The 12,394-nt window shown below is 31.3% G+C and overlaps 1 protein-coding gene across 1 annotated transcript in view; it reads left to right on the top strand.

Annotated features, from left to right (window-relative positions):
- The window catches only part of Gclc (glutamate--cysteine ligase), a 144,642-nt gene that overhangs the window by 128,119 nt on the left and 4,129 nt on the right, over positions 1-12,394 (top strand). The window contains exons 11-12 of the mRNA XM_075379801.1: positions 5,382-5,563; positions 10,538-10,714. Coding sequence (XP_075235916.1) covers positions 5,382-5,563; positions 10,538-10,706 — 351 coding nt within the window. The 3' untranslated portion in view covers positions 10,707-10,714. The remainder of the gene's footprint in view (positions 1-5,381; positions 5,564-10,537; positions 10,715-12,394) is intronic.

The raw sequence follows: 12,394 nt of genomic DNA, 5'->3' as shown, positions 1-12,394 counted from the left end.
GCAGGCTTCAGTTTGGCAGTAAGCATCTCACTGTAATGTCATGCCTGTTTATTGTCATGCGCCTTTCCTCATAATGTTCCAGTACTGGGCCTTGTGAGACCCAAAAAACCGTAAGCATCATCATTTTTCCTGCGGATGGTTGGGTCTTGAACTTTTTTTGCAGGGCGAATTTGGATGTTACCATTCCATATTTTGCCGTTTACTCTCTGGCTCGTAATGATGGATCCATGTTTTGTCACCGGTGATGATTCTGTCTAAGAAGATGTCCCATTCGTTACCATAGCGATCCAAATGTTTTTGGCAGATGTTGAAGCGTGTTTGTTTATGCAACTGTGTGAGTTGTTTTGGGACCCATCTTGCACAGACTTTATGAGACCCATGATGATTTCATAGGCAGAATCGTGATTAATTTGCAGATGATGTGCCACTTCATCAATAGTTACTCGTCTATCTAAGAAAACCATGTCATGTGCACGCTCAGTGTTTTCCTCATTTGTGGTGGTAAATGGTGGTCCGGCTCCTTCATCATGCGCAACACTTATGTGACCATTTTTGAATTTTTCAATCCATTTGTAGACACTCCGTTGCGGTAACACACTGTTCCTGTACTGTACTGAAAGTCTTCAATGAATTTTGGCCCCTGATACACCTTCCGACCGCAAAAAACGGATCGCTGAACGTTGCTCTTCTTTGATGCAAACAGAAAGTAGAGCAGCCATGGTTAACGGCAGGGTAGCAATAATGGAACTAACCTAGCAGCATCAAACCTGCACAGACAGAACAACAATTAAACCACACATGTGTCATCTACGCAACACGACAGTACTACCAACATAAACAAAAATATAACTAAGTTGCGGATAATAGTTAACTTACCCTCATATTTTATTTTTTATTATAAGCTGATTATCAAGTATATCTCTGTATATCTGTTTTATTATTCTGAACGGAACCCACAGTCAATATGAAAATAATTTCAAATGTTATCTTTTATTTTTTTCATGTCCCCGCAATCTTTTAGTGAAACATGTTTATAAACAATCAGAAAATAATAATTGTTCCCATAAATTGAAGTAAGTTACACTTGATTTGAAATTTTAAAAAAATTTTTGTAAAAGTTGAAATTTTTATTGATTGAATTTATCACAAAAAACATTTAATTTTCTACAAAGAATGATTAAATAACTATTCTGGTTTAAATTGAAAATGCAAATATCAAAAGAATATAGTTTGAAGTTTTATTTTTTATGAGTGATTTTTTTAGTAAATTGCATCCTGTGTGTAAATTAAAAAAAATAAAAGTTTCACTTAATGGGAAACAAGTTTACTTTTTCTCCTATTACAATTATTTATAAATGCATTCTGAGTAAGTAAATATAAAAAAAATTCTTAAAAGATTTGTTAGCCTATTGGAAAATATTATTAGTGAAAATGAATTACATTCTTTTAAATATTTGTACGAATAGTGTTGGTTAAAGTAAAATAATGCACATTCATTCATAACTCTCAAATGAAAATAGATAGTCAAGTGAAACAAATATGACATAAAAGTAAATTGTATTTCTAATAAAAGCATTGATTTTTCCATTTAATCATCATTTACAGCTACACATATCTCCCAACATTGAATGAGTTTTCTCATTGTGCCAGTGAAGAATGCGGTTGGTCCTTTTTTATTCACACCTCATTGTGTCCTTTAGTTCATTATCTGTGCTGAAATAAGTACTTTTTATCCTCTAATTGTGATAAGAAGTGGAAATCACAGGTTGCCCCAAATCTGGTTAGTGTATGGAGGAGTAGAATAAATTCAAATTTCAACTTCACAATAGCCTCGACAATCACATGCAATGTGTGTCAGGGCTTAGCATTATCTTGTTGCAGAATTATCTCCTTAGGATATTCATACAACACACATGTCTCGTACGGTGTTTTGTCTCCATTTATCTCATAGAATTGACAATTAAGACCTGGTTGCTTATGAACCATTCATCACTATTGAATCAATGAAGCGGTTGCCAGTGTTGTTTGTTACTGTAAGCAGCCTTCATGTCATCCAAGCAGTAGTATGCTGCATTTATCACCCTTCATTCATGCAGGAAATCAATCAGCAGAATACTTTTGAGTCCCAAAACAAAGTTGCCAAAATGTTTCCAGCTGACAAACGTTTCGTAGCCTTGATCAGGCGTCCTCTTCCCATTTTTCCACCAATTCATACTCGTTCTCTTGCTTTCCAGGTGTAGTGGTGAACCCAAATTTCATCGCAGGTCAATATGCCTCTCCTGCTAACGCAAAGTAGTTCATAAGCTGCTGTCAGTTGTCTTTCCAGACATTTCTCTATGCCTCAGTGATGAGATGTGGAACTCACCTTGCCGACATTTTGGTGTATCCAAGAGTGTCTGTCAACATTGTATGTACACTCCTAACATGTATGTCCACCTCTGATGTAATATCAGCAATGGTTATGCGGTGGTCACCTTCCACAGGTCATGAATGGCCTGAGTGTTATCATTGATGCAGGTCCCAGGATGACATTCGTGAATTTTGTTCTCCACTGCAACACAGCCACTTCAAAATTTTTTAGCCCAATCAGACACTTTAGTTTTTGACAGGGTACGTTCATTGACAAGAAATTGGATTATAATTCATTGCGCAAAGAACAGTGGTACCTCCTGCTCAGACATTCTGCTACTGATATGGGAACGTAATCTGCAAGTGTGGCTGGCCAGTTGCTCCGCTCCAAACGTATTTAACTACTTGCAATGCCCCGCCACATTCAGTGTTCTTCCTCAGACCATGCATCAAAATTTATATTTTTTTTTGGTTGACCCTCATATTTTACTATATTTGCTCTACAGATTATATAATTTTGTTAAATGAAAAACTAAAAGAAAATTGTGTTTTTTAAACTTCTTTCATGTATATCATGCTGCTAACTGTAAAACTACATGAGTTAATTGGCAAATCAAAATGTTACTACAAAAAAAAAGATTCTGTTACAATTAGCATACCCTTAATTTAGAACATATTGAATGTAATTTCTTTCTTTTCTTTTTATCTTATTCTTAAATCTTTCTGTTATAAAATTAAAAAAAAAAAATTTAATTTAACATTGCATAGTTTTCTTCTTAAACATTATTTATCTTCTAATAATGTGTGAAAAAAGTTGATTTCTTATTGTCTTAGATTGTTTTCATTTACTAATGAAAATCAATGTTACTTAGATTAATATTTAAAAGTATGTTTTATTACATCTAGTTGAATGTATAAAATTTTCATTTTAGTTTCTCATTATTATTATTATACATATATTAGGATTATGTTACATGAATATAATCTTCAACAACTTAGACAGAAGTAAGCCATTAGTAGCAACATTTAAATTGATTTGGCAAAAGCGTTTGATACTGTAAACCATAACATTCTTCTAAATAACCTAAATAATTAATGAAATTAGAGGAAATATGCATAAACTAAACAGACCTAGTTAACCAATAGACAGCAGAGAGTTAAAATCCTGAACAACACAGTGAGCATTGCATTATAAATACTGGAATGCCCCAGGGCACAGTATTAGGGCTACTTTTGTTTATGTTTTATGTAAATGAAATGCTTCAAGAAATGCCTGTTGATTCAATTATATCTGATGCTGATAATAAAGTTGTAATAGCAGATGGAGTGATATGGAATATTGCAAAAAGAATAATAAATGAAGTAAGACGAGTTGTTTCTGTTAAAAAAATTTCTTTAAATATTGATAAAACTCTTAATGTAACTTTTGGAAACTATTACAGTTGTGTACCAATTGATATGAATATAAAGATAGGAGAACAAATAGTCAGATGAGTTGATAACTGTAAATACTTACGAATAATATTTGACTACAATATGAAATTTAATAAATATACTTGTATATATAATAAAAAATATAATAATAAAAAAGAAAGAAAGATTTAAGAATAAGATAAAAAGAAAAGAAAGATATTACATTCAGTATGTTTTAAATTAAGGATATGGTGATTGTAACAGGATTTTTTTTTTCAGTGACATTTTGATTTGCCGATTAACTCATGTATTTTTTCAATTAGCAGCATGGTATGCGTAAAAGAAGTTTAGAAAACAGAATTTTCTTTTAGTATAATGACATGTATATTTAATAATGTATATAATAAAGAAAATTAAGTATTTAGTTTTTATTTTCTTCAAATTTGCCAAATTTGTATATTGATATTGTACTAATCCCTCTTTATTATGTATAATTTCACATTTATATTAATAAATAACTGTAAGATATACTTACTTAGCATTGTAAGACTGTTTACCTCTAGGACTTTTGTACTGGTAAAGTAAATAAATCTTGATATCAAGAACAGCTTTATTAATTTTGATAAAGGAAATATTAATATACAATTTCAATTTTCTATTTTTCTAAATTTCATTTGCAGAAACTGTCTAGCTATGTCTTGATAGAATGTAATTTAGACAGAGATTTGATATAGTACTGTATGAAAAATAATACTCACCCTTTTCAAAATGGTTTATTTAATATTAAGCATTATACATCACAAAAAAACACAGTTGTTGTAACCTTTGCATCTGATGTGATGAAATGATTTTTGCCTTCTTTGGAGCACTTCTATCTTTTACTTGTTTTTTGATAATTCTGTTCATACGAGTAGTAATGAATCTATTTTTCATCAGTAATTATGAATTAATACAGAAATGAATTTGGATAACAGCATTAATAACGGTTAGCAGTGGCAATATGATTCTGCTTTTATCATTGATTGTGAAGAAACACAGCAGCACACACCTTGGTGTTAGTTTTTTCATTTCATATGTTCTTAAAAGAATTTTACTCATTCAATCAAGATATTTACAATTTCAGCACTCTTACACATCTTTATTTGGCAATCTTCTTAAACAATATTGCTTCTACAATTTCTAATGTGATCTTGTTTGGACAACCAAATGTGGGATGTGATCGTTGATACCAAATATCTAATCACTGTGTAATGTCTTTCTTTTTCATTATGTTTTTATAGGAATCATATAAAAATTAGTATTTGTCAACTATCATTTAGTTATTCATTATTCTGCCATCTGCTGCAGTTTTGAATAATTATCAAAGTATTCCATGTATTTATAACAGACAAACAGCATGTAAGACATTTTAAATTGCTGGATTGTACAGTCTAAAATTTCATCTCATCTAATCTTTTCGAATATTAGCACCAAAAAACTTAAAAATCTAATGAAATATTGATACTAATGGATATATTTTCCCTTCTTCTTTCAGTTCATAAATAACTTTCTCACAATAAATTAATTTATTGAAATGGCATTGGAGTAGAATTTTTTATTTTCATTTTTTTTTTTTCAAGGAAGGTGAATTTCCTGGTTTAATCCCATTAATAAACAGTTATCTCAGTGTAATGGATGTTGATGCTGATACACACTGTACAATACAGCAATATCTTAAATTAATACAGAAGAGGGCATCTGGTTCTTTATTAACAACTGCATCTTGGATAAGAAATTTTGTACAAACGCATCCTAAATACATGTAAGTAAATTTTATCTTATTTAATAATCTTTTGTTATTTATAAATTAATTTAAATTTCATTAATATGAATGACTTTGATTTTAAATGTGATCTTAAATATATTGTTGTTTAGTTTTTAGGCTTTGATAATCAGCTGAAGTATTTTTTTATTGCATGTAATTTTTGGGCGTTACAAGTCTCTATTGCCCAGTATTTGTGTTACAATTGGTGTGTTACAGGAAATTCATGTCTTAAGCTATCAGGTTGAGCTAGTAGTAAACTCGTCATCGCAAATCAGCTGATTTTGAAGTTGAGAGTTCTAAGATTAAAATCCTAGTAAAGGCAGTTACTTTTATACAGATTTGAATACTAGATTGTTGATGCCGGTGTTCTTTGTGGTTTGGTTTCAATTAACCGCAAACCTCAGGAATGATCGACTTGAGACTGCACAAGACTACACTAATTTACATTCATACTTACCATTCTCTGAAGTAATACCTTAACTGGTTATGGAGGTTCAACAGAAAAAAAAAGACTCATATATTGTAAGTTTTTGTCTATTCTAACACTATCTGTTAGTCATGATAGAACTATTTGTAAATTTTATATTCAAATACTGTGGTACCAGACACCCAGGTCTAGTACAAAATTAATCCTTCTAACATCAGAATATAATCTTTAGAATTGACTCATTAAAAAAATTATGAGTTGGATAGAGAAAAAATACATCTATTGTACAAAAGTGAAATCAAGAGGGAATAGGTCACCTCACCATAAACGTTCATATAGGACGTACATAATTAGTACTGCAGCCAACATATTAATACAGTTTGTCAATAGTCAAGAGTAGAATTTCATAATTTTTTTAGTCTCTCAGGGCTAATACGTCGCTGCTAGGTAGCCAACATGTAACCCATCGAGTTGGTCTAGTGGTGAATGCATCTTTGCAAATCGGCTGATTTTGAAGTCGAGAGTTTCAACATTCAAATCCTAGTAAAGGCAGTTACTTACATATGGATTTGAATACTAGATCATGGATACCGGTGTTTTTTGGTGGTTGGGTTTCAATTAACCACACATCTCAGAAATGGTCGACCTGAGACTGTACAAGACTACACTTCACTTACACTCATATGTTTCATCCTCATCCATTCTCTGAAGTAATATCTGACAGTGATTCCCAGAGGCTAAACTGTAAGAAAAAAAGAAGGTAGCTGACGTGTGAATGCTTATGTTAACATTTGCTTGTCACATTTTTATTTTGTGTATCGTTATAATCTGCCATCAAGGATTAGGTTTAGACATGTTCTACCCGTCATAATCTCGGTCTTCTGATCTTTTACCTTCCTCTTAGAATGCAATGGATAGCATGTTTTTCTTTTTTGACATCGTCCAAGACGAGTAGGCAATGCTAATGTTTTATAAAACTTTGTAATGGTATCAATGTGAGTTTTATTTTTTTAATTTCTTATAATCGTTCTCCCAAAAATTTTTTAAATCATTACTTATTAAATAAAAATTGTTACATCCTAAATAAATAAAATGTGTCACTTGTTCAAAAATCTGACCGTTTATTACAATTTTAAATCGAACAGGCTCATTGCCAAAAAAACTGTAAATTTGGTTTTTGTGGTGGAAATTTTCCAGTTATATTTTCCAGCTATCTTAGTAAATCTTTAGACAAATAACTTGAGTTTGTCTTTCAGTTAACTTAATATAACCAAATCATTAGCATAAAAAAGGGAATTTATGAAACAATTATTACTTATTTGCTCCCCCAAAGGTGCTTCTCTTTTTCATTCTACAGTTAAATTGTTAATGTACAAATAAAAAAATATCGGCGACAAACTCAGCCTTGCCTGACACCTCTACTCACATTAATATATCTTCCTTCATCAACAATCTTCATTTGCATTTCCCTTTTTTCTTTCTTTTTCCTGTTTAGCCTCCGGTAACTACCGTTTAGATAATTCTTCAGAGGATGAATGAGGATGATATGTATGATTGTAGTCTTGTACATTCTCAGTTCGACCAATCCTGAGATGTGTGGTTAATTGAAACCCAACCACCAAAGAACACCGGTATCCACGATCTAGTATTCAAATCCGTGTAAAAATAACTGGCTTAACTAGGACTTGAACGCTGTAACTCTCGACTTCCAAATCAGCTGATTTGGGAAGACGCGTTAACCACTAGACCAACCTGGTGGGTTCATTTGAATTTCCCTGTACAAATTTTCAATAACAAAAATAAGATGCTGTGGTATTTTTATCTCTTTCATTACTTCCTATAATTTTGTTTTGTTGACACATTCAAAGGCCTTAAATCCACAAATGCCAAGTGGGTTTCTAGTTGAAATTCTCATCTATTTCAATTGATTGCTACAATATAAAAATGTTATCCATGTGACCTTTGTGGTATTGTGACCATTGTTCTTCTGTAATTAATGAATACACTAATATTTGTATTCTTTTTGTTATTTTAGAATATATTTTAATTCCATAAAGAACAGAGTAATACCATGATAGTTTGAGTGAACATTTCAGTCCCCTTTTTTTATAAATAAGAACAATCCAACCATTCTTGAGGAATAACACCACCAGTCCAACACAAATTGAGAAAGTGGAGCTTCCAAAGTTTTGCCTATTGACCAGCATATTTAAATAATTCTGATGGAAGTTCTTCAGGTCCTGGAGCTTTCTTTTCCTCATATCTTTGAGAGCTGCATATATTTGACAATATCTATTAGATCAACAATTTCTATATTTTCATCAATTAGTATTTCCATTTATACCACAGGTTCCTATAAAATGATAACCACTCCTCTTCCATTATATTATTTAAGGAAACATTATCTCTCTCTTCTTATGTAAGTGTTTAATAGCTTTATCAGCGTATGATTGTCTGTCATGTAAATCATGCTCTAAATGACTGATAAATGTTTCCCAATCATCACGATTAGGTTTTTGCACAACCAGTTAAGCATAATTTCTTTTTATTTTATATTCCTCATAGTTCTGGGCTGTTCTATATACAGCAGTATGAAGATACAGCATGTATGCTTTCTTTTTTCCTTTTAATGCTATCTCAATATCCTCATTCCATATCTTCAAATCTTTTTTCTTTCTATTCCTTCTTTTCCTCTGCAGCACTTCCTGTGCAACTCCTTTCAAAATGAGACCACTCACTTTTCACATCCCCACCTGTGGGGACTGATAAGGTTCTTTGTGTGTTTCGGTCTGCATACAAATTTCTAATGTTTCCATTTTCCAGATGACCATTCTTAAAAAAAAATTTTCTGTCTTCATTCAATTTCAATATTTTCCTCCATCTACTCATCATCATACTCAAAATCATTAAGTAAGGATCAGAGCCTGTTTCATTACCTTGGGTATGTTGAATTAATTCTTTACAATTTATTTATTTTTTTGTGTACTGATGGAATTCACTGAACGATTCTACAGTGTGAAGTTTTGCCAAAAGGTTGATGACACTCAAAGTAAAACAATTTTTAAGATTCCGTGGTCTTTGTTAATGTGATAAAGATGGGAGTTACAGAAATTGAAATATAGTATAATCAGTTTAAAAACAATAGAACTTCAGTTTACTGAAAAATGTAGCCATGTTTTCTTTTACTTCTGTGGCAGAAGGGGAAAGTGTTAACTAATTGTAATATTAAGAACTGACTGTTGTCTTCATGATGAATTTCCTTACAAGAGACTTGGCGTATGGGAGTCGCAAAACTGACACTCATGAAAATGCTTCTGCCCATTTTTCATGATTGATTTTGATAGAATTTTGTATTAAAGTAAATACAACCTTGAAGTTAATACAACCAAGTAAATACAACCCTTAGGTTGCCAGGGTCTTTTACTCTAGATTTGGCTTCTTTTAATTTCTGAATCCTTAAGTTGACGAGCCACTGAAAGGTTCTCAATTTGAAAGCTGAAAGAGTATAATGAATATGACACCAGAGCTAATTGACCATAGTTTCACTTGAACTTCCTTTTCAGCACTTTGGAACCAGAAATTTATGAACAATTCTGTTAGCACAGTAGAGGAATACTGTTTTGTTAAAATATGGCTCTATCACTTCTAATTTGTGACACTCTTGTATAATTCCAATAACTAAATAATTGTGTGACATTACAGTAGAATTCAAAAAGAAAAAATGCCCTACTAGTCTTCCTTGTGTGAAGGAATACAAAAGATGTTCACTTTCAGACTATTACATTTGGTTAGTTAGAAACATATATTTGTTCATTAGTATATATAATGATGTTATGTAGATATATATGACCAGCAAAATGAAACCTATTGCTATCATTGAATGGTATCTCATTTTAAAAATTGCTCATTGTTGTCTGCTGTGAATATCGCTGAGAATGTCCATGAAAAAGGTATACTTTTTGGGGTTTTTACCACGTTGGAGTTAACAATACAAAACAGTTTTTTGAGTTCACAATTATTCAAAAGACATTATGAAATAAGTACCTAAAACATAAAATTAGGATCAAAATTAGGATCCTGAGGTTTATAATTAATAGCCCTACTCTGCAGGTCATACTCTACCAGTTCTGCTCTGCGTCACTTAAGCAGTTATATTTTGAACTATCTCCTAAAAGCTGAACTTTGTGTCAAGTTAAAACATCTCTTCATCAAAACATTAAAGTATGGCTAATTACTCAGCACATAAGGTTAGTAACTGGTTAGGTTTCATGGTGATAAAATTCACTGATGATGGTCTAAAAATGTTGTTGTTGTAATACATTAAGTGGCTGAATCTTGGTAGTGACTATTAACAAAAGTAATGTGTAAATAACTTAAGTATGTAATAAAATTTTTTTCTTTCCTTTTCTTAACTGCCAATCAGTAATACATTTTGGAATATTTCTCATATATTTTAGTGTAAAATGTATATTCCTAACCATTACTTAACTTTATCTGTAATCTATACTTCCAAAAGTAATTCAGCTAATTTTTTAATTTTTTAGGAAAGATTCAGTTGTAACAGATGAAATTAATTATGATTTGCTATTGACTGCTACTAAAATACAAAAAGGTGAAATTACTTGTCCAGAATTACATGGCCATTGTACAAAAATGTCAAAAACGCAAGAGAACATTCCAGAGGCTGTTTCAAAGCTTTATCCTTGTACATAATAGAACAGGTAAGCTTCTTCTGCCCACTTTATGTTGTAAAACACATATTATTTTTATTTATTTTGTAAGATCTTTCTTTTTAAATACAATAATTTAATTAAATTAATGCCGATTTCCACAGTGGATTAGTTTCATCTCTAGCTTTTGTCAGGAAGTTTTTGAATCCTGATTGGGCTTGGCATTTTTCTTACACTACAAAATTCATTTATCATAATGTAATTGTAACTGGACATAAGCCTATTATTAATCTTTGAGGATAAATAAATAAATATTAGGTATCATAATGTATTTTCTCATACTCGGCTGACTTAATATATTATAACAAGACTGGTGTAATGGACCTGAGTAATGAATTCCTGCCAATAAAATATAATAAAATAAAAAAATATGGTAATGGGAGGAATCCAGAAAGGGGCTAAAAGGAACCTTTTTAGTAAAACAGGTCCGTTTAACAATCGTCCTTTGTAATACTGCCCACTGACACACCTAAACACATGTTCTGTGAGAAGATTTACTGGACTCAGAGTAGAAATGCATGGGCATGTATGTAGAAAATGAAAGGGCTCAGTTGATCGTTTTCGCGCTCAACTGGGTCCTGCAGGTCAAGAGGATAGGAGTATAAATACTACAGGGAAGATAAGTTGAAATCAGTTCTGTGAGAGAGTTCTAACCGAGGAGTTGTTATGTAAGTTTGAAGCAAGAGTATTCTTCAAGGAGGTCAGTGAAGGAGTGAATTTCTAGTACGTACAAGTTCGATGCAATTAAGGTGACGTCACAAGTAATTCCTGTACATGAAAACAAGAAGTGGCTCAATGAGTTACTGTTAGACTATAAATGAAAGAGATAATGTACTAAATTTAATTTATAAATTATTAGGGTAGTTTTATTTGTAAACAGCAAAGGTATTTGCAGTGAAATAATTTTACTTGTGTTATCTATTGTACTATTGTTGTTAATAGAAGACTAGTGGTTAAAAGTGTTAAGACTAGTGGTCATGCTAATGTCTTTATCAGCGAGACTGAATTCTGGTTTTCAGTATTTAACTACCAGTAAATAAATCCTTACAATTACTTTAAATTCTGTTTTGTAAGTAATCAATGCTTATTATTATTGACATTTATTATTATTATTGTTTGCTGTTGTCATTATTGTTATTATTCTGATTATTATTGTGAGTTATTTATTATTCTTATTGTCTTAGTGTTTAGGTACCCTAGATGTGACATCAAGAAATAAGATAATGACCTTGGTCTTATTGCGGATTTGTCTTTATCATTATTGCTTATTATTCTTATTCTTATTGTCATTATTATTGATTTGTCTTATTTTATTTATATTCTTAAACTAATAAATTGAAATTACATAAACATTTTCAGTTGTCAGTCGTTCAGTACCCTGATTGAGTCGCAAACATGTTATAATATGTATTGAGTTGTTTCATATCGTGAATGTGTAAATTAATTTTTTCTTTATAGTATCATCTAGTTGTATCACATAGCTGTAATTACTGCTTGTAAAGCATCTGGGTACAATAACCACCAATTAGTATTGCTTTCTCTTAAATTAATGATGTTAACTTCCGCAGCTACCAATCTGCATTATGAAATTTTTTGTCAGATGATTTTTTAAAAACAGGTGGTCTTACATTTGATTTTAGTGCTTATTCCAAAAATAACATTCATTTTTAC

The sequence above is a fragment of the Lycorma delicatula genome, chromosome 12 (assembly GCF_047948215.1).
Source record: "Lycorma delicatula isolate Av1 chromosome 12, ASM4794821v1, whole genome shotgun sequence".
NCBI lineage: Eukaryota > Metazoa > Arthropoda > Insecta > Hemiptera > Fulgoridae > Lycorma > Lycorma delicatula.
The sequence above is the reverse complement of the archived record's forward strand: the minus strand, read 5'-3'. Positions and strand labels throughout refer to the sequence as shown.